Source organism: Hemitrygon akajei, chromosome 31 (assembly GCF_048418815.1).
Source record: "Hemitrygon akajei chromosome 31, sHemAka1.3, whole genome shotgun sequence".
Taxonomy (NCBI): Eukaryota; Metazoa; Chordata; class Chondrichthyes; order Myliobatiformes; family Dasyatidae; genus Hemitrygon; species Hemitrygon akajei.
The window spans coordinates 31,521,545-31,544,961 of record NC_133154.1 but is presented as its reverse complement, the minus strand read 5'-3'; the positions used below and the strand labels follow the sequence as shown (position 1 = coordinate 31,544,961).

Genomic DNA, 23,417 nt, shown 5'->3' with positions numbered 1-23,417 from the left:
TTTCTTTATTTTTTTTTGGCCGCTGGCTTCTTGGCTTTGACAGACTTGGGTTTTGCCGATTTCTTGGCCACCTTGGGGGCTGCAGCTTTCTTCGGGCTCTTGGACTTCTGCGTAGTCTTCTTGGTCGCTGTTTTCTTAACTGCCGCTTTTTTAACCGCAGTTCTCTTAACCACTTTGCTTTTGGCGGGAGATTTCTTGGCACCTGTTTTCTTGGCCGCAGGTTTCTTGGTCACCGTCTTCCTGGTCTTAGATACCTTGGTCGCTGGTTTCTTCACTTTTTTCACGACTTTCCCGGCGCTTTCTTTTTTAGGGACCTTCAAGGAGCCGGAGGCACCTTTGCCCTTAGTGTGAACCAGGAAGCCGCGATCCACTTTCCTTTTAATGGTCAACCTGATCTGACTTTTCAGCTTTTGCACATCGACGCCACTGTCCGCCAAACTCTTCTTTATCGCGGCTACGGACACCCCTCGCTGGCTGTGGCAATCGGCCACAATCTTGTCGATCTGTTCGCCCAGTTTGGGACCGGCTGACTTTTTCCGGACGGCCGTCTTCTTCTTCTTGGCAGCCTTGGGTGTGGCGGCGGGTGCCGCCGGTGGAGCCACTTCTGCGGTCTCGGTCATGGTCGGAAACTCCGCACAAACTCTCTCGAAGTGAGTGAGAAATGAAGCGAGAGGCGGCGGTACAGAGCAATTTAAAGACAGCGAGCGGACGGGGCGGAGACATCCTGCAGTCAGCTCCCGGCCGTTCCGTCTTTCTGTGTTTCTCTCTGCTCAAAAACTCTCCGATTCCAATCAAACTCGGACATCCCCAAGACCCAGACCACTTTCTGTCTGTGCCCGAGGCCGTATTCTCTACTGCAAAGGAAGTTTGGTCCAAATTAAAGGCAGCGGTTCCCATATATACCGGTTTCCCTGCTGCACTGCCCTGGATTTCTCCCGCTATCTTCGACATGTTCGCTGTTTTCCGACTGAAATATTGAAATCAACTAAAAACTCGGGGTTAATTCCCACTTTGGGACTCCTCTGGGGAGCTGTGCCATCCCGCAGCAGGCAAATTGTTTTATTTTCTATAGGTGGGGATGAAAAATCCAGCGATGTGACCGGACTCACAAACACAGTGATACCAGTCTAAGCCGTCAGGCCTCTTTCACTCTCCCTGACTCGCCGTTCAGATCTGTACATCCACAGCACCAACAGTTGGCCCGGTGCTCAGTTCCCAGCACAGGTTTTCCTCTCCGCTCGACCTGCTCTCCGGATTATCGCGTGTTATTCGTAGATTCCCAGCTGAGTAACACCCCGAGGCCGACGCTCCTCACAGCCCTGATCCCCAGATTAGGGTTCGGTTCATCTCCGCTTTACGTGGGCTACATTTTCGGCTCAAACAGGAGACCAAGACCGTTGCGGTCTCCAGCTGTTTAATCAACAATCTGGGATATAATTGACCTCCCTACTTATTTGTTCAATTCCTCAGTTAATCTCCCAAATCTGTTCTAGTCCTTGAAGAGGTAACCCAGAGACTTGATGAGGGTATCACAGACACATCGTGTTAGAGACGCTTCATTCAGAAGAAAAGCATCAATGAAGTATAAATTAGACACAGTCCGCATGGAACTGCAGTCTGGAAGGTTAGATGACATGGGATCCAGGGAGAGGTAGAAGTGGATAGATACTCGGCTCCACGTTACGAGACAAAGGGTGATGGTTGAAGGTTGTTTACGGGACTGGATCAGTGAGCAGTGACGTGTTACAGGGATCGGTGCCGGGCCCATTGCTTTTCATCATTCATATAAAGAAATCGGATGAGAGTGTACATGACATGGATAGTCAGTTTGAAGATGACACTAAGCTAGGTGGCGGAGTCATAGAGCAACACAGCGCAGATACCATGTCGACACAACCTCGCAACTCCCAGATTAAATGCCCTGACTGACACGTCTTTCACTGCCCGGTCTGCCAGTGATGCCACTTTTCTCAAGTCTGAACAGAGAAATGCCATTTTTATGCAGAGATTGTCTCTTTGGATACAGATATTGATCAAATATGTACACTTCTGAATTCCATCGTTTAAGTATCAATCATAATACATAGTTCAAGAGTTAATAAACAATTAACTCTGCATGTTATTTGCCAGTAATACTAGAGAATCAATAAAATAACTTTCCACAAACTGCTGTTTGTGCAACAATCCTGCGTTTGCATCTTTATCTTGATATTCTTGGTCACCTTGGTTCTGAAGCTTGAACAGAAACGTTGTACAAAGTGACGCCCAGCTCGCAAAGATTTGGTTCCGCCTCTGACTGTACAGTGTCTGACAGTAAACCAACTCCAGTTAAATGAAGGTGTGCTCGGACACAGTGTCTTCTACAGACTCAACCAAAGATGTAATAATATATTCAGTATTCTGTCTTTTAAAATATTTTTTTATGACCACAAGACAGTGCTGGACGTTAAGAAGTTAAAGTACCATAGGGCTACCCCCATGAGTGAGTTGCTTGTCGGCAGAGAAAGTGAAGGAGCTGGACTTGATGTGAGTTGTGCTGCTGACTGAATCAGAGAGGTGTTGGAGAGATTTGGTGCACCAAGGTGCGGTGCTGCCTTGTAGTGAGTAAATCTCTTAGTCACTTTTCTTGCCATCACAAGACCCCTTTAGACGTTGTTAATGTGGAATGCTGCAAGACAAATTTGTTCTTTGGTTTATTGGTGAGTATTGGGGGAACTGTGTGGGCTCGATCAGGCCTCAAGCTGCAGTGTTGCCTGTTTATCGTCACTCTGGGGAGGTGTCAGAGTTGAACACTCCACTGGAAAGCCAGAGGCAATGTGACAAGGTGTCCGTGCTGGAGTCAGAGTGACTCCACCGCCCCCACCCACCCCCCATTGTTCGCTCAGCAGAAGACAAGTGTGATGTGGCTCATTTTGGTAGGTCAAGTATGATGGCAGAATATAGCATTAATGGTAAAACTCATGGCAATGTGGAGGTTTAGAGGAATCTTGGGGTCCGAGTCCAGGTTGCACAGGTTTACTCTGTGGTTAAGAAGGCATGCGGTGCATTGGGCTTCAATTGTGGGATTGAATTTAGGAGTGGAGAGGTAATGTTGCAGCTATATAGGACCCTGGTCAGACCCCACTTGGAGTACCGTGCTCAGTTCTGGTCACCTCACTACAGGAAGGATGTGGAAACTATAGAAAGGGTGCAGAGGTGATTTACAAGGATGTTGCCTGGATTGGGGAGCATGCCTTATGAGAATAGGTTGAGTGAACTCAGCCTTTTCTCCTTTGAGAGGCAGAGGATGAGAGGTGACCTGATAGAGGTGTACAAGATGATGAGAAGCATTGATCATGTGGATAGTCAGAGGCTTTTTCCCCAGGGCTGAAAAGGCTAACATGAGAGGGAACAGTATTAAGGTGCTTCAAAGTAGGTACAGAGGAGATGTCAGGGGTAAAATTTTTATGCAGAGAGTGGTGAGTGTGAGGAATGGGCTGTTGGCATCAATGATGGAAGTGGATACAATAGGGTCTTTTAAGAGACTCCTGGATAGGTACATGGAGCTTAGAAAAATAGAGGGCTATGGGTAACCCCAGGTAATTTCTAAGTAAGTACATGTTCAGCACAGCATTGTTGGCCAAAGGGCCTGTATTGTGCTGTAGGTTTTCTATGTTCTATGTTCTAAAATTTATGAATTATATTTTACTGAAATATTATATATGCTATATGTGGCATGTGCTGTGTGTGATTGTTGATACTATGGTTTGCACCTTGGCCCCCAAAGTAACCCTGTTTTGTCTGTAATTCAACGATACACATGAATAAAGCCAATTAAACTTGAACTTGAGTCTTAACCTTGCCCTACTGAAACTTTCACAAAAGTGACATTACAGATGGGCAGGATGGTGAAGAAAGTATTTAGTACACTGGCCTTCAAGCAGTGAAGACAAGTAGTATAGGAACTGGAATGTGATGTTCTTTTTATACAAGACGTTGGTGAGTCCAACCTCGAATATTGTGTGCTGCTTTGGACACCTCATTCTAGGAAAGAAGTAATTAAATTGTGTGTTCAGCTGCCTTGCCATTCAGCATGGGCGATCATGTCTCTCCATCCATCACAGTCCCGGACCATCTGAATTGTAGTTGTTGCCTCCCCTGTTTCTAATCGTGATGTTAATCCATCTATCATTCTCATTCTCTGTCTGTCTGTGCTTCTATTTCCTTCCAGCTTTCCAGTTGTAACTAAATATTCTAATGTCTCTCTTCGCATGATGCGTCCAAAGAACTTTGATTACTGTTTTCTGATTTTTTTTTAAAGTAATGCACGTTTTGTTTTTGTTCTCTGTAGAACTTCTCCGTCAGTTATCCTATGCATAGCATTCTTCTGAGGAACCACATCTCTGCTGCATTGATTCTTTTTTCCATTGCATTTGTGATGGTCCATGACTCGCAGCCACACATCAATATAGGAAGAATGGCCTAACCTTAAACAAAAAGAAAACTGAAGTAATGGTAACATCAAAGAAACCTGATATCCCAAACTGTAGGATTGTATTGGGAAATGAAATCCTGAAACAAGTTCACAACTTCAAGTACCTTGGATCATGGGTAATTAAGTTACAAAGAGTGTAAAGAAGATGTAGAACAATAATGGTGGCAATCAAGGACTACGTTACAGAGAGAGGTTGGGCAGGCTAGACCATCTATCCTTGGTGAGTAGTAAACTGGGAATTGACATTACAAAGACATTTATAATCATGAAGAGATGAGTGCATACAATCTTCAACCTAGCAATAGAGAATCAAAAAGCCAAAGGGTATAGATTTCACTCTCAACAGGCCTTCAGTCAGAGAGGAAACCATCTACTACCACTATCTAGCTTCTCCCACAAAGTGATGTCTAATCCAATTTACTACCTCTTTGAATGCCGATTGACTAAACCTTCCCGACCAACCTTCCATGCAGGACCTTGTCAAATGCTTACCATGTAGACAACATCCAATGTCTTGTCTTCATCAACTTTCCTGATAACTTCCTCAAAAAACTCTCTAAGATTGGTTTGACATGACCTACCGCGCACAAAGCCATGCTGACTACATTATGACATGCACCTGACCATGCCAGCCTCAGGGGTTTACACGCTCTAACTCTCTGGAATATCGATAGCTGGTATGGGCTCTTTAAATATTCAGGGCCCGCCCTGCTTTGGTGCCAAGATTTTAATATTTAAAGAGCACCCGAATTGCGTTTCAGTGCTCAGTCATCAGCGCAACTTTGGATTCTCATCTAGCATCTAGTTTAGAACCCTGTCTTTGCTTCAGTCTCGTATCATATCTCAATTCTAGTATCGTATGCTACTGTACAGCCCGGCCTCACTACATTTCATTTCAACTTCCCGAGCTCATATACCGACCAGCCTGTCTCCTGCTCAGAGTCCCATCGAGTCCATGCAGATTGGTTGTACAAGACTCCGTCGATGAGAGGTCCCATCATTGGAGCTGAGGTTGCTGCTATTACTGCGGGGAAGCAGGTCACCTGCAGGTCGAATGTTCGAAGCTGCAGACCATTCAGTGTTGCGAAGTCTGTAACAGAAGTAGCCACTACTCCCAACCCTACTGATTCTGGTTTCATGCTGAAGGTGGAGATTTCCTTAGGGTAAGAACCGACGAGAGGTGAATGCCTTTGTGGACTCTGGGGCAGCCGGTAATTTCCTGGACTTGGGGACCATCCATCAGCTCAACGTACCTCTGCAGGAGTTGAGCCAGCCCATGGCCATGTCCGCAACAGCTCTGGACAGTTTTCCTCTTGATTCCGGGCAGTTGCTGCATCGACATCAGCATTGCGGATGAGGATAGAGGAACGTGCAGTCAGGGGCCTGTAGCATATGTTATAAAGGGGCCCCAAATTTTAAAAATGCATGGAAGTATTAAAACATAAATTATTTACTTGCATAGTAAAGTAGTTCAATTTTTTCATTTGCTATACAGCCAGATAATACGACAAATGTCTGACACTTCAGTAATAGTATTACTTACATGTAGGTATCAATTTCAAATGTCAAAAGTAACAAAACTACAATTTAAAAGTTACATTTTCTAGATTTAGCATGAGCAAATTTGTTGATGATACTGGAAATGTCTATCTCACGCAGAAGTTCATGTTGAATGCTCATTAGAGTGAGATTGTTCAATCTGTGACCCATGGTGCTCGTTAGTGCATTTTTAATCCTTTTCAGTTTTGAGAATGATCGTTCTCCACTGCAGTTGGTAACCATGAATGACAAATAGATGCACAAGGCATTTTCTGCATTTGGAAAACTTAACTCCAAAGAATTGTCAGTTATCAAACAGTACAACTGTAACTCTACGAGGTGTTGTTTGGCGCCAATATGAGAAGCAAGATCAGCTTTCAACAGTTCAGTAAACTGAACAAATTCTTCATCAAGACTTTCTTCCAGATATGATTTAATAAGATTTGATGACCTCTTTATGATCTCTTCAGCTGTAAATGACTGAAGGAATCCAAAAACACCTTTAGATAAGCTTTCTGTCTTTTTGATAGGGCAGAAAGCAAACTGTCAATAATGGCAAGAAATGTTTGGCTTTTAAACTTCTGAGAAGGCGTTTGAGATTCAACAAGTGGATCAAAAGTGCTGGAACCACTGAAATCACCATATGCGCGATTTTGCTTGTGCTTTCTTCGATTTTGCTGTTGATAATCTTCACGCTTAGTCAGATCCTTGGCTTTTTGCTCAATGTCTGAAATAGTAGACTGCATAGCTTGAATATATCCACGCAAGGATTCATGGCGTGCACAAGCTGTGTTCAAGTCTTGGCCAGAAGATTGCAAAGAAGCACTGGTCATTTGAAAATGCTGAAATACTTGATCCCACAATATGACCATTATTTCTGTTTCCAACTTCATGGTTGAAAGTAGTCCATGAGCCTGTTGTCGACACTCTGCCTTCTGATCATTGTTATTTGAAATGTCATCCAAGACTTGTTTTATTGCAGAAAAGCTGTGTAAAAGTGCTTTTGCTGCATCTACACGAGCTGACCACCTGGTATCTGACATTCTTTTCACAATGGGCAAATGAGCATCACCATCAGATAATGCAGCAGAAAGGAAATCCCACCGATAAGTAGAAGCAGAAAAAAATGTGTACAGGCTTTCTACAAATTGAAAGAAAATTAAGGCTTCTTGACAACATTCAGCAGCACATTTTCCAACCAAATTTAGTGAATGTGCAAAACATGGAATGTAATCCACACACTCATTCAGCTCTTTAATTCGTGCTCGTAAGCCACTATACTTGTCACTCATGTTGCTGGCATTGTCATAACTTTGACCATGGCAGTCTTTTATATCGATTTCATTTCCCTTTAAAAAGTCAAGGAAACCTTGAGCGAGCCAAAAACTTCACAAATCTTTCAACTGGTCCAGATGGCAAAACATAGCGCGCAGTCACAGTCAGCTGGTCCACAGCAGATATATCTGGAGCAGAATCACACCGATAATGTGATCCAGTATGTTGGATCCAATCAGATTGATGAGTTCCTCACATGTTGTTTTAGTTAGGTTTGATTTACGTACCCTTCCTTGGTTTGCATGAGCATTTATCTGCTCTGCCAGAAAAGGGTCAAACTTGGCCAGTAATTCTAACAACCCTAAGTAATTTCCATTATGAGGACAGTCAACAGTTTCATCACAACCACAAAATGAAAGGCCTCGTTCAAAACTTTACAACTTCAATTATTCGCTCTAGAAGTTTGCGCCAATATTTTTGTTCAGTCTCCATTTTTTTCCCCATAAGGTGGGAATCGACACATTTAGCTTTGCTTTTGTGCATCGACAGTGAAATTAAAGTTTGTCTACGAGACTCATTTCAATTGGGAAATACAGGTTGAAATCAGTCTAATCCAATCTTGTATGTTCCTGAGCTGGTTCGGACTACCTAAAATCAGGGGAAAAAATGAGCAATCATGAACTGGTTTAGGAGCAAGCTATGGAGGTGCCCAAGCAGTCTGGAGCTCTAGCAGCCAGACCTAATGGATCCAGTTACCAGGTACTGTGTGAGGAAAAGGCTCTTAAATGTAGACACTTGGGAACTGAGTCCCAGGAGCAGAAATACCATTTGGAGCACCTTGATGCCATTGTCTGAGGATACAGATGTGGAACTGGACTCTGATGTGCTCTCTGTTTCAACTAAGACTCCAGTGAACGTATGGAGGGAACTCGGAGGTCTGCCTAATCTTCCCTGCTACCTAAAGAGATGTCTTTGGAAGGAGGTTCTCGGGGGAGTTGCAACATCCAAACTGGTTGAAATCCATTCCATCTGCAAGGAGTCTTCTATAAGGGAAAACCTTGGACTCTTCCTCTGACTGTGCTATAGATCTACTGCCTGGTACGCCCTCCACGGGGTTGATTATACGTCCTCTCAGACCTGGAGAGAAACGATATGGAGGAGTACATAAAGGAGGCTCTTGCCATGAGAATCATTCGGCCCTGCGCCTCACCAGGGGGTGCAGACTTCTTTGTACAGAGAAAGGACAGGAGCCTGTTGCCACGCATTGATTATAGAGGGCTGAATCCCTCTGTGACTCCCTGGTCCACTCATCCTCCACAACCACCTCTCCCTGGCCCCAGGCACTTTCCCCACACTCACTGACGGAGCTACACTTCGTCCCTCTCCACTTCTCAGGGGCTGAACGAGCACGTCCAAGTGAGGCTGAGATCCATGCACGCCACTGTTCGAGAAATAGTGACACGTCTATATTCGAATGCATTTTCACAGAAAAGAAACAAATTCCCAGAGACAGTCCTGGCACATTCTGTATGGACAAAACCGGAATGAGATGAAAAAGCTGGTAGTGCAGGGAATCAGTATTCACACAGAAATTTGTTATTGATTTATGTTAAGGCCTATTGATTAATTTTATTTTCGCTTGGGTGGGCTTTTCAAATTTCAGGGAAGTGACAGTTATTTTTGGCGCTTCTCTTGCTGCCGTCTGATGATTGGAGAATTGGACAGGTCGCTGATTGGGCTATTCCACATCACCCGCCGGAGAAAGCGCTGCTTCACCAATCGTAAGTGTCATTCGGCAATCCTCCCAGAAGCTACAAAAAGAGTGAATGCGGATGAATCGGTTTATTCTTTGTGTAGAAGTTTGTCGCGATGACAGGAAGAGGGAAAACCGGTGGTAAGGCTAAGAGCAAGCCCAAGTCTCGCTCGTCCCGGGCCGGACTGCAGTTCCCGGTGGGCCGAGTTCATAGGCTCCTGAGAAAGGGTAATTATGCTGAGCGGGTGGGTGCCGGAGCCCCAGTCTATCTGGCTGCTGTACTCGAGTATCTGACGGCTGAAATTCTGGAGCTGGCAGGCAACGCGGCCCGAGACAACAAGAAGACCCGCATCATCCCCAGACACCTGCAGCTGGCCGTCCGCAACGACGAGGAGCTCAACAAGCTGCTGGGAGGGGTGACCATCGCTCAGGGCGGGGTACTGCCCAATATCCAGGCCGTGCTTTTGCCCAAGAAAACCGGCGGACCCGCCAACCCCAAGGGAAAATAGATCTGCGAAACATCTATCTGGCAACACAAAGGCTCTTTTCAGAGCCACTCACAGTGTCTATGGAAGGGCTGAGCTCGGGAGAGTACTTTCAGTGCAGCTGGAGGAGACAAGTCTCTCCAGCCACATCTTGACCCTTACCTGAAACCAACTTCCCTCTGTGCACAATGCACTCCCTCCCAGTCCGAGTTCCTTTATCCTCATGTGTTTTACCAGAACTGAGGATATTATCTGGCGTTCGCCCCTGTGCTTCCCAGAGCGGTGAAACCAGCAAGCGGACCGACTCTCCAATGAACAGGTGACATTCTCGACTAACCCGAGTCCCCAGAACGTGAAAAGCCCGCCAAGATATAATTTTATCCATTAGTTCAAACACAACTGCAGACGTGTAAACAGGATTTCAGTCAAAAGATCCCCCTCATTTATAATAAATGGATTCCTCACACAAGCGATCATTTGATTTTAATTTTTATTTTCGATGGGAATAAACGCCGATTCACAGAACACGGTAGGGTTATGTACAACGCATCCGGTTATAGACAAGTCACAACTGCAGTCGAAGCAGAGACTAGCGTTAGTTGTTCTGTGAAAGGACCGTGAGTGAAACTTGTGATCTCCAGTTGAAATCGGATTCAGGTCTTTTACAAACAGGGGTACTGCAGTTAATATATAACATTCAAAACAATTTAGTATCAACGACAGCAAAAATCTTTCATCGTCTCTAAAGCTTTGTGTGAGACACAAAATGGCGATAAAAAACACGGAAGTGAGAGGGCAAAATGGCCGTGAGCTGGGAATTATGACACAGTGATTTTCCCGACCAGTAGAAAAAATATTTTTTCATAAACAGAAATAGAATTACCTGTGACAGTAAAAAAACCCCGAAGACAAGTTCGTTGCAATCAAATGACGAAGCATTAATATAACTCTTCCATGGAGAGTGTGAGTGGCTCTTAAAAGAGCCGTTGTTTTCGGTTTGTTTAGTCAGTAGTTGATAGAGCTTCACTTGGAGCTGGTGTACTTGGTGACCGCCTTTGTCCCTTCCGACACGGCGTGCTTGGCCAGCTCCCCGGGCAGCAGCAGGCGCACGGCGGTCTGAATCTCCCGAGAGGTGATGGTCGACCGCTTGTTGTAATGGGCCAGGCGGGAAGCCTCGCGCGCGATGCGCTCGAAAATATCGTTCACGAACGAGTTCATGATGCTCATGGCCTTGGAGGAGATGCCGGTGTCGGGGTGAACCTGCTTCATCACCTTGTAGACGTAGATGGAGTAAGTCTCCCTCCTCGACTTCCTGCGCTTCTTGGTGCCCTTGGCCTTGGACACGGTTTTCTTGGCGCCTTTCTTCGGAGCTTTGGTTTCAGGCATTTCTTCAGTCAGTTCCAGACTCAGAAATAAACAAAACCGGTTGGAGTTCCAATTAAATATGCCGTTGCCCCGCCCTATGCAAAGGAGGAATCGGGAGTATTAGGTTTTCATTGGTCGGCCCGGACGAATGAAAATTCAGATTCCCACCTAACGCTTTGATTGGACAACGTAAAGGACATAACACAGCCAAGGCTGTGTGAAAACTTACAAGGCAACATACAGTTTCCAGGACTCAGCAATGGTTTATTAGGTTAACGTGAGATGACAAATAGTTGGTTATCCAATATTGGCGATATTAGTAGAGTGTTAGGAGCACTTCATTGGTAAGGTCTTCAATTTTGGGTGGATGGGAAATGAATGGGCACAAAATCTTGGGTTGTTTAATGTGGAATATGGTCCAAGTGAATCCCCTTTTGTCATACCTGCATGTTTTTTTCCTTTTGCCTGTGGTTAATTTCACCCGTCAAGAAAAAATCAAGATGAAGAATGATAGTATATCAGCGGCACAGGAAGTTCCATGAAGAGATTCATGTCTGAGATGTTTGCTATGTTACAAACTGTAACGTTTTAGAAACGAACCAGCAGCAATAGACTACACATGGATGTTAAAACCATTATCTTTATTAGTAACTACTTATATAGTAACTTAAACCAAGATAAACAAAAATTAACAATGTTATGTGTATAAATATAACTCCCAAACTATATTGAGCTTGGAGGGGGAACAAGGCTTAGAATCTTCAGATAGTAAAGTCGAGAAAGTTCAGTTCACGCACGGAATAAATGATAGGAGAGAGATATTTGTAATCCAGGGTAAATGTAGAGAGAAGGCAATTACATCGAATTCCACAGGTTCCATGATGAAACGAGATAACAGTCGCCGTAGATTTTATCCGTCGTATCATTCCAAATTCACACAGGAATTATCACCGAAAGTGACTTGTCACAGGGATATCGTCTTCAAGTTAATTACCACACCACATACCCAGGCAAGGGTTAACACATAGGTGGTCTCCACAGGATATCCCAAACAAAATCCGCTCCTACGGATTATACGAGGTGACAGCCACACATTCGATGTGCACTGGTTCGAAGATCAACCCACTCTCGCGGGCATAGGAGAGTTCCAGATCCCAGCTGCGACAAGCTGAAGCTACTGGCTTTTTCCAGTCTCTCTTTTCTCTCTCTCTCTCTCTCTCTCTCTCTCTTTTAAACATACACAAACAACAGTGTCAGCCGGTGACTGACGTCATAGTCCCGCCTCACTTAGGCACTCTCTTAAAGTGACAGTCCACTGCAAACGCAACCTACGGGTTCGTAACAGCTGTCATTTTACCTTTGCAATGGGACCAAGTACGTCCTGATTTTGTGCCTTAATTCGTTCTCAGTTTTGACATCTACAAAAACAGGTATTTTGAATTGTAGGCCAGATGTTATTATTGAGATTGGACAACAGCTGTCCAGGCAGCAGTGTCTGGGCTTATGTATATATTTCTAATGGGTCCCTGCTCATATTGGAGTTGAAGGAACCACTTACAACTAAGGATATAAATGTAATGATGCCTTTGCATAAAGGGGAGATGAAAGCCATATTTTAAAAAAGTCAATATGATCATTGTGGCAACACTGATGAAAAGAAAGGACAACTTTTATGTAAAACTCAGGGGATGGTAAGAACTCACGTGGGAGATGGATATAAAAGGAGGGAAGAATCTATTGAATGTAATCGTTTGAACAATTCTTTGTTCACAATTAATATGCATAATACGTGCATTTGTTGGGAGCAGACTTGTCAAGAAACGATGCAGCATAGATTGTTTAAATGAAGTTCCTATGAGGTGCAAAGGAAACATCTAATTGCTAAATTGAGATCACAGTAAATTTGTTAGGATATCACTGCCATCATAATGTATATCATGTATCAAAAAACATTTGAGTTTTTGATATTAATTGTGGTGGGGGGGGGTGGAACTTAGTGGGTATACTTCCTGTCTCTTTGCGCCACAGTCCAACTCAGTAGGTGGCGCTATTGCACCTTATGTTGGTCTGCCAACCAATAAAAGTTACAAGAGGAGGAAAAACGATTTACAGGACTTTGTTCCTTAAAATCCCGTTACATTTATTTGATTGAAACAATTTTAAGAGGTAACAATATATACTGATGTGGATAGTTTGAGAGGAGAATTTCATGTGAGATATATAGTGCAGTAAAGGGAACTACTGAGACATGAGAGAGAGGAGCTGGCCAAAGTTGATTGAAAGGAGACACTAGCAGGGATAACAACAGTACAGCAATGGCTGGAATCTTCAGAAGGCACAGAAAAGATAGAGGTGTCCCATAGATAGAGGGATTCTAATGAGAAGATGAGGCAACCATGTCTGACACGTGCGGTAAAAGACAACAGAAAAGCAAAAGAGAGGGCATATAATCTTGCAAAAGATTGTGGGAAGTTAGAAGATTGGAAGCTTTTAATAACTAACAGAAGGGAACTAACAAAAGTCTTAAGGGACTAAGAGATGAAATATGCAGGTAATATCAAAGAGGATATCAAAAGTTTTTTCAGATACATAAAGATTGAAAGAGAGGTGAGAGTGGATATCAGGCATCTAGAAAATTACATTGGAGAGGCAAGATGGGGAACAAAGAAACAGTAGACAAACTTAATGAGTATTTTGCATCACTGTCAAAGATACATGCAGAATAACAGAATTTTTAGTGTGTCGAGGGGAGAAGTGAGTGTAGTTGCGAGTAGTAAGGAGATGATTTTTGGGAAGCTGAATGGTCTGAAGGCAAGACACGTGGACCAGATGGACTACAGCAGAGAGTCTGAAAGAAGGAGCTGAAGAAATTGTGGAGGCATTAGTAGAGATCTTTCAAGTATCACTGGAATAATTCGTGAGAACTGCAAATGTTACTCCACACCTTAAGAAGCAAGAGAGGCAGAAGAAAGGAAATCATAGGACAGTTAGTATGACTTCAAATCATTGGGCCTACTTAAAGCAGAGCTTGATAGGTTCTTGAAAAAGGTGTGAAAAGTTATGGGTAGAAGGTGTCAGATGGGGGTGGAATGGCAGAACAAATTTGCTGGGCCATTGTGCTCCTACAGCTTATGTTCTAATGGGTGAGACCCGACGCATACTGGGAGACCGTTTCGCTGAACACCTACGCTCTGTCTGCCAGAGAAAGCAGGATCTCCCAGTGGCCACACATTTTCATTCCACATCCTATTCCCATTCTGATATGTCTATCCATGGCCTCCTCTACTGTCAACATGAAGCCACACTCAGGTTGGAGGAACAACACCTTATATTCTGTTTGGGTATCCTCCAACTTGATGGCATGAACATTGATTTCTCTAACTTCCATTAATGTCCCTCCTCCCCTTTTTTCCCCATCCCTGATTTATTTATTCCTCCCTTTTTTTCTCTCTCTGCCCATCACTCTTTGCCTGTTCCCCATCTCCCTCTGGTGCTCCCCTCCCCCTTTCTTTCTCCCTAGGCCTCCCGTTCCATGATCCTTTCCCTTTTCCAGCTCTGTATCCCTTATGCCAATCACCTTTCCAGCTCTAAGCTTCACTCCACCCCCTCCGGTTTTCTCCTATCATTTTGGATTTCCCCCTCCTAGTTTCAAATCTCTTACTATCTTTCCTTTCAGTTAGTCTTGCCGAAGGGTCTCGGCCCAAAATTTCAACAGTCTTCCTATAGATGCTGCTTGGTCTGCTGCGTTCCACCAGCATTTTCTGTGTGTTCCCGAAATTTCAACAGTCTTCCTATAGATGCTGCTTGGCCTGCTGTGTTCCACCAGCATTTTGTGTGTGTTACCAGTTTACTGAACCAGTTCTGCCTCAGTCATACCCAGCCCCACAACAAAATGTTCCCTCATTTCAGCAGTATCACATGCATTGCCATTTGAAGCTCAGCAGCCATGTCAAATAGCTACACAGAATTGTTCATTTTTACCACAGTTGCACGGAGTTGTACAACAGTATCCAGTCCTAATACGTCTGTATCGTGGCCTGCCTCAGTGGCTTTGCTCACCACAAACAAGAAAGCGTTTCCACTATCAGCAGAGAGGGTGTGAGGTACTTTGCACCCACTGTTACAACTATGGTAGCAGCGCGTGCTACTTAGCAGGATGTAAAATACGAGGAATAAGACAGCCATCCACCAGTGTTATAGTTGCGCAGTGCTAAGTCAATCGACACTCGTCTGTAACTTCACTGGTGAGCAAACATTGCTATATAGAATGCTACTTACAGGGGTGTCGGAGTAAAACGATATGGGACACAGGTTCACGGTGTGTATCATAGTTAAACAGTGGAAAACTAGGCACTTACCTGGAGTTAAACTGAGGGACATTTTGGAGGTAGTAGAGACACCCAAGGCATTACAGCTGGTGGCAACCAATGGTGCATATGTACAATTGGGTGACATCACTTTCAAATTAGCTTTGTCTGGTGCAAAAGAATTGATCAATCTGGTTCTGAAAGGCAGGCCTCTATCCCATTCTATCAACGTGATTAAACAGATTATAAACGAGAGTGACAAAAAACTTAAAGACAGTGAGGGAGAACCTTTGTATGAAACAGTAAGAGCTGCATTCCCTAGCCTTAAGAGAAGCAAAATCAAGGTATTCATCAATCTGATTAGCATTGAGAATCCCTTTGAGTATCGAGTAAAGACAACAAAGGAGAGAATTTACATACCAGCACATACAACAATGCAATTTCAATGCTATGTACCAGAAGTGAACCGACAGTGGGCAGAAGGCCTTGAAGCATGTGAAACACTCGTAACACTCCAGAGTTGTGCATGTCTATACACTGTTATTGATGTGCACAACAGGACAGACCATGATGTTGTGCTGCTGAGAAGACAGAGCTTGGGATGTTGGGACATTTCATGTCCCCTGTCACAAGAAGGTATCATATTCAACTCAGCTACTCGACACCAAATACATAAGCGTGAACTCGACTCTGACTTATGGGATTCCCTCAGTCGATGTGAGTCACCTTAATATACAACTGCAGCAGATGCTACAAGAAGAGTGTCTCTCCTTTTCAAAATCAATGAAATTGGATGTATCGAAGGTTTGCAGCTGAGCATCTCTCTCAAAGATGATGAACTAGTTTGCCTTCTCTTATATTTCAGTTCCAAAACCCCTCTACAACGAAATGGAAGATTACTTGAATGACCTAATTGTCCACAGGTAGATTGAGAAATCAAACTCACTTTACGCCTCACAAATTGCATGTGTCAGAAAGAAAGATAGGAGCCTTCGTCTCTGTATTGACTATAGGGACCTGAATAGGTAAATTATTTGTGACCATCAGCCCTAGTCCATGAGTGCAAGACATAGTGGACAGTTTAGGAGGTAATGCTTGGCTCTCATTACTTGATCAGGGGAAAGAGTACCATCAAAGATTCATAATGAAGGAAAGCAGGTTGCTAACAGCCTTCATAATCCCTTGGGGCATTTATGAGTAAGCTTGAATCCCCTTTGGACTAATGAATGCACCCACAGCCTACAAATGTTTCATGGAGGAGTGCCTTGAAGGGTTAAGAGACGAAGTCAGTGTACCACACCTGGATGACATGCTGCTGTTCACCAACACTTTCAATGAGCATGTTGCTGCAGTGAGAAGAGTGCTACGGCAAATGCCGGCACAAGAAGTGAAACACGGAAATGTCCCAGGCTGCAAAGAGGAGAGTGTTGGAGTCCTCATGGAGGTAGTAAATGTTCACTGGCCACAACGGAGATACCAGGTGACCAGAAGACAGTAAACGTGTGATCTTTATTGAAGAACAGTAACAGCAATAATAACCAGTTACTTTAAAATCTATGGCAGGGAGATTATTAGAATAATATGCTGAGGGACATGAATAATCTGCACTTGGAAAAATGGGGATTATTCATCAGGGATGGTCTGCAGGGATCAGTCAGTGGAAGACAGTCTGGCAAATTCAATTGAAGAGATAACCAAATGTACTGATGAGCACAGTGTGACTGATGTGGTTTACACGGATTTCAGGAAGGCCTTTGACAAGGTTCCACATGAAAGGCTGGTCCAAGATGTTAAAGCTAAGGATTCCAAAACTCTCTCATTAACAGGAGACGAGAGTCATTGAGTAATACAACATGTAAACAGGCCCTTTAGCCATCTCATCTGAACTAGGGACAATGACTGCAGTTGACCCCTATCCCTCAAACCATTCCCTATGCACTTTTCCAAATATCTTTTAAATGCTGTTATCATGTCTGCCTCAACCATTTCCACTGGCAGCTCGCTCCATGTACCCACCACACACTGTGTCAAAATGTAGAAATGGGGACAAAAAGAACATTCTCAGGGGGTTTTGTTGGCCATAGAGTAGGGGAGTATAATACTGTGGGGAATATGGTTAAAGTGAGAGGGGAAATATTTAAACAGCATGTGACGGTCAACTCTTTCACACAGAGTGTGCAGATATGTGGAACAGGCTGCCAAGGAAGCAGCTGGGGACAAATAGAATATGTTTAAGGATAGGAAAAAAATCAGATGGATATGGGTCACTTGCAGGCAAATGGGACCAGCTCATGTAGGCACTGGTAACCTGGGCTAAAAGCTTGTTTTTGTGCTGTAGAACACTGACTGTAGGAAGAAACGTGTCAGACAAGAGGTAGAGGTTTTAGGAAAAGAGTAAGAGGTTTAGAGGGGATGTGAAGAAGAATTTGTTATTTGCCCAGGTGGATGTTATAAGCTGGAACACATTCCCAAAGGGAGTGGTGTAGGCACATATCAGGACAATCTTGATGAACACTTGAATCACCACGGCATGATCGATGACAGACCAAATGCTGAATTAGTGAAGACAGATACTTGATTGTTGCCTAATAGACACGATGGGACCAAGTCCCTATTTCTGTTCTACATAAACCTCTGACTGTGACAGTGCAATGGGAACCTGGTCAATCAGGATTTAGGAAAGATTCACATTCTGCCTGGTTTAGGGAACTTGAGTTAGAAGGAGAAACTAGACAGGCTGAGTCTGTTTTCTCAGGATCAGGAGTGGAGAGGACTGACAGAGGATATGATAGAGCTGTACAAAATTATGAGAGGCAAAGTTCGGAGAGCAAGAGTTTGTTTCCCATGGTGTGGGTGTGTAAAGTTACAGGGCACAGGGCTAAGGTGACACTTGGGATCCAACTGGTAAATATTTCACCCAGAGAACATTTGGTACCTGCAATGAGCTGCCAGAGGAGGTGGTGGAGGCAGGAACCCAGAAAGTCTGTGTTCAACATCACTCCAAGGACTCTGTCATTCACTTCCCTGATTTAACCTTCTGAAATCGAGTCACGGATTTATGATGTCACTCCTTAGCATTCTACACTCCAGGGACAACAAACTTCAAACTCTCCAAACTTTTCCTGTGACATGATCCCTCCAGTCCCAGTCACATCTTTGTGAATTGTTTCCAAACCTTTCTGCTTTATGATATCCTTTCTGTATCTATTGGACAATGCTACAAGTGTAGTCACACAAAACATTTGCATAGCTGTACCATGAGATCATAACCGTTGTACTCAGTACCCCAGCCGGTGAAGGTCAATGTACCAAATGCCTTCTTCACTACATCTACCTGTGTCACTGCTATCAGGGAACTGTGTACTTGTACCCTAGCTCTCTCTGTTCTACAACACGACCCAGGACCCTGACATTCACTTTGCAAATCTTGCCCTGGTTTAACTAACCAAAATCCAACATTTTGCAACCGTATAACTTAAAAACACTTCCCCTTTCTTTGCCCACTTTCCCAGTTTATCAATATGTCACTTGTAACCTTGCCACCAATTTTCATGTCATCTGTAGACTTGTCAATCATGCTACCCACATCCTCAACGGAAATGACAAAATAACAGAGGATCAGTGTCAATCCCTGTGGTGGACCACCGGTCACAGGCCTACAGACAAGTCAGGGCCAGAAAGACAGAACTGGAGGAGAGCAGAGTTGTGAGGGGAGGGTGGTTTGAAGACTGGAGAAGTTGACAGAGAGAGTGAGGGGTGAGTTGCAAAGAGGCCTGAGCATAAGATTTGGAAACTTGAGGCAGGGAACTGGTGCAGTAAGGTACTGACAGACACTCAATGTTCCCAAAGCGGCAGGCAGAAAAAGAAGAGGCCAATGGCCACAGTGGAGGAGCAGTCAGGCCCACCAGACTCCACCAGTCCGTTCCCACATCCACTTGACAATAGCAGAGAGCAAGAATCAGTTTATCTACTCCATCTCTCCACATCAAGCTGAAAATGACAGAACAGATCCATTACATCACCTCTCACTCTTCAAAACCACAGCAAGTACAGACCGACCCCACTTCAGGGGAAGCATAAGTTCAGTAGCTTGTGGAATGAGGTGGTAATAGAAATTCACCATACCTAAACTTCTGTAGTTTTTTAGTACTGCACGGCGGTGGGAAATCCATAATGGCAGCTATTTTTGAATGGACGAGGTTTGCAGCTTCTGCAAAGATACGATGGCTGAGAAAGTGCATTTAGCAGGGTTAAGAGCCAACCCACTTTGGCTTAATTGCTCGAAAAATATGCAGAGGTGAGATACATGTTCGGATTTGGATGCACTGGCGACAAGTATGTCATCCAGGTGAACAATAAGAAAATCTGCATTAAGTATGTTATTACAGAGCCTATCAGCCATTGGAAAGTCTGTGCTGCATATTTCAGCCCAAACAGCATGTGCAGAAACTCAAAGAGGCCACATGGGGTTATCACAGCCATTTTGGGAATGTCCTCCAAGCCCACAGGCACCTGGTGGTAGCCCCTAACTAGATCAACTTTGGAAAAAAAATTAACTTTCTGGCTAAGCGTGCCAAAAAGTCTTGTATGCGAGTGAGTGGGTAACAATTTGTGGTGGTGACCTCATTAAGGTGTCGGTAATTGCTACATGAGCAGGAACCACCATCGGGATCATATGGAGAGGCGAAGCCCAGCACCTTTTCGAACGGCTTACAATTGCAGGTCTTTTGATGTAGGCAAACTCAGCCATCACTTTTTCCAGCTTTTCTTTGTCCAGTCCACATGCGCGTGCATGTTTTGTGACGTTAGTGAAGAATGTGGGCTTGATGAGGTTTGGGAATGCGTCCAGCTGGCGAGTAAACTCACATGCGGTGATGCATGTGCTTGACAGAGTCATTGTGGGAAACTTGCTGGGGGAGCAGGGTAATGATTCGAAGTGCTTGAATCCACAAAGTGACAGTTTTTAAGATTGACTACGGTAATAGTCCTTGGGCACACAGAGGATGAGCCACTTTAGCCAGGACAAAGTCCCATGTGTATGCATCACCCATCATGTCCCATAAATCTGGATTCTGCTGCTGAAAGCGGTCTCCAGCAAGGTTTCGTCCTCATTGCCTTCTCACCAATAGATGATGCTGGCAGCACACATACTTGAGCACCCATGTCACACAGGGTGAAAGGGTGTCCATAATGAACAGTAGATGACCTTGGCAGCCAGAACCCCCAGTGTTCACAGACCTCTGATGTCCTGATGTGCTGGCACTGTTGAAGCTTCAAGGTGATCAGCACCTCCTAGTATTCATACCAGAGTAAGCGTGATAAAAACACAGACCTGACATCATCTGTTTTGCAGCCATGGGCATCTTTACATTGTGGTCCTTGCTGACCGGGCTTATTGAGGTAGTGAACAGAGGAATGATGCATCGCTGTCTGGCTGAGTGTAAACTATCAGCTATTTTAGCAAGCTCCTTCTTGGATGCATTAGCGAGGGCTATGCTAACTTGATCAGGCATTTGCTGCATGAAGAGTTGTTTAAAAATAAAACAAGGATGGTGATTTCCCAGGAAGGACAGCATGTGGTCCATTAGCTCCAAAAGCTTAGCATCGCCAAGACCGGGTAAGGAGAGAGACTGTTTGATGTGGTCAGACTCTGATAGTCCAAGAGTCTGTAAGAGGTGAGTTCTCAACGATTGGTATTTACCATGTTCAGACGAGTGTTCTAGAAAATTCACCACTCTCTCAGCTATGGAGTTACTGAGCAATGCAACCACATAGAAATATCTGGCATTGTCGGTGGTGATTTCTCAGAGCATGAATTGGGCTTCGGCTTGTACAAACTAAGCAACAGCATTTTGCTGCCAAAACTCCAGTAGTTTCAAAGCAACTGCATTGGCCAACATGTTCGATAAATCTGGAATCATCCCAGAGCATTGGGGTCACTAAGGTAGGTCTTTGCAACTAAAAATAGTTAAAGCTTTTTTATGTTTAAGGAAAAGTGTAACAACTCATGTGATCTACTGGAAACAATGAACACAAAGTGCGGTAAAAGTACTTTACGTAATTACATCATCAAGTCAGACCAGCCTCTTAACGTGAACCCCAACTTAATGTCATTGGTAATGAATTATGTATGTTTACATTCATTACCCTACATCCAGAGAGACAGGACATTGGGATGTTTTCCTGAGGGGTAGGGATAGAAGGTAGAGGCTGGTGTATAAGATTGAGAGGAGCATCAATATTGAGAAACATTACCCCATGAAGGACAGGTATAAAAGAGAGTGTCTGAGTATTCAGGTGATGAGTTAGAGGGTTAGAAGGGAAATGATTACAATCTGTAATAGATTACCTTCCATGTTTGGTGAAGCCAGGTACTCTCACACTTTCCAAAAATATCAGAGACTTGAAATGCCAGTACATCCAAGCTAACAGAACAAGAGCTGAGAAACTAACTGCATTCAAGATGAAAGATGCAAGATTTAAGATTGTTTATTGTCAGTCTTCAGTGCATGTGTGTAAAGGAGAACAAAATGATTTTTACTCCTAGTCTGATGCAGCATAAAAAACACAAGCATAAAGAACACAATATCACAATAAATATAAAGCAATCCTATCAAACACAATTGTGATATATACATAGTCTGATTGTATGTATTGTTACGTACATGCAACCCTGTAAAAATATCAGCAACAATAGATCACAGCTGGAGTCTGGTTTTGCTGTTAACAAAACACTATTTTATTAGTAACTATGTCATATAGTAACTTAAACCAGGTAATTCAAGGGTTAATGGTGTTATGCATATATAGGTGTAAAAATAAATCCCTACACTTCTTCAAGCTTAGGTGGTAAGTGATACAGTCTTACGATGGTATGTAAGAGAAGTTCAGTTCAAATGCACAGGTTAATTAATGCAAGATATTTGTAATCCAGAGGCGAGTGTTGTGAGAAGGCAATTATGTCGTTATTCCACAGATTCCACGACAGCAACACAAAATAACAATAGCAGTAGGTTTTATCTCCGAAGTTGTTCCACTCCATACACGAAGTATCACCGACAGTGATCTTCAATGAATATCCTCTCAACACAAGTGGTACCACACCCGAATTTGGCTATGGGACATCTCAAAGTGGTGGCCACAGGATACTCAAACAGAATCCACGAATGGATTATCACCAACAGTAGCTTATCACAAAGGGGACTATCTTCAAGGGAAGCACCACCCAGACAAGGGTTGACACACTGGTAGATTCCACAAGGTTACCCCAATCACACAACATGATAACCACTTATCCAGTTCCATGACATACAAAATAACTCCAACAGTGATTTGCCACAGGGGTGCCTTTCTTCAGTGAACTACCACACCCAGACAAACACGTAGTTTTCACAAAGGTTTTCCCCTCACCAGAGAACCCACTCCTGTGGATTAACTAAGTGACAATCACACTTTCATAGCTGAATGGAAACAAACTCACCCTCACGGGCTCCTTAGAGAGTCCAAACAGTGATCTCTTTGTCACTAGGCTTCTTCTGTTTCAAACCTTCCTCTCCCCTCTTCTCTGCAAACTTCTTCTAGTTGCAGCTAACTTGTGAGAGTCATTTATCAATACCCTGGATCCATCTCAACTCACCCCTTTTGGGCTACTGAAAGTTTAAACCAGCGTCTGACTCACTGGTGTCTTCCATTGACCAAATCCCTCCTGACTTTGACTGTGTGCATCTCGGTGTCCTTGTATATTCAAAATAAGCTGCAGAGAAACCATAACATTGATTGTCCATCAAATAATTCCACCCCTCTCTCTCTCTCTCTCTCTCTCTCTCTCTCTCTCTCTCTCTCTCTGGAGCAGCTCAGTGTCCAAAAATCACTCTCATTCTCTCAGTGTTTTAAAGTGACACTCCACAGAAAATATGAACCCTAGGGGTATGTAACAGTATGTAAAGAGAGGTGAGGTGCCGTGTATGTAGTGGGGGTGGGTGGGATAATGAGTGGAGGTGTTGATCAGCCTGATGGTTCAGGGGAAATACCTGTTACTGAGTCTAGTGGTCCTAGCATGGATGCTGTCTTGTCTCTTCCCTAACTGGATGGAGTAGGATAAGCAATCCATAAACAGGTTAGATGGGATCATTCATAACATTACTGCCTTTTTCCAGCACCTTTCTGCAGTGCAGTATCTGTATCACACCATGATGCAGCATGTTAGGAAGCTCTCCACT

General features: G+C 43.9%; 3 protein-coding genes across 3 annotated transcripts in view; 1 reads left to right on the top strand and 2 right to left on the bottom strand.

The window, feature by feature from the left end:
- LOC140719093 (histone H1-like) lies at positions 1-684 on the bottom strand. The gene has a single exon (XM_073033471.1). It carries the CDS (start codon positions 618-620, stop codon positions 6-8), a length of 615 nt encoding a protein of 204 aa, XP_072889572.1. The 5' UTR covers positions 621-684; the 3' UTR covers positions 1-5.
- Positions 685-9,051: 8,367 nt separating this feature from the next.
- LOC140719113 (histone H2A-like) lies at positions 9,052-10,948 on the top strand. The gene has a single exon (XM_073033497.1). The coding sequence runs from the start codon at positions 9,158-9,160 to the stop codon at positions 9,548-9,550; it is 393 nt and encodes a 130-aa protein (XP_072889598.1). The 5' UTR covers positions 9,052-9,157; the 3' UTR covers positions 9,551-10,948.
- The window catches only part of LOC140719110 (histone H2B-like), a 27,229-nt gene continuing 13,811 nt past the window's right edge, over positions 10,000-23,417 (bottom strand). Inside the window, exon 2 of the mRNA XM_073033493.1 lies at positions 10,000-10,986. Within this exon, the coding sequence (XP_072889594.1) occupies positions 10,550-10,986 (437 nt within the window). The 3' untranslated portion in view covers positions 10,000-10,549. The remainder of the gene's footprint in view (positions 10,987-23,417) is intronic.

Excerpts from the sequence above, each read along its gene's own strand:
- LOC140719113 (XM_073033497.1), top strand. The coding sequence starts at position 9,158 with ATGACAGGAAGAGGGAAAACCGGTGGTAAGGCTAAGAGCAAGCCCAAG.
- LOC140719093 (XM_073033471.1), bottom strand. The coding sequence starts at position 620 with ATGACCGAGACCGCAGAAGTGGCTCCACCGGCGGCACCCGCCGCCACA.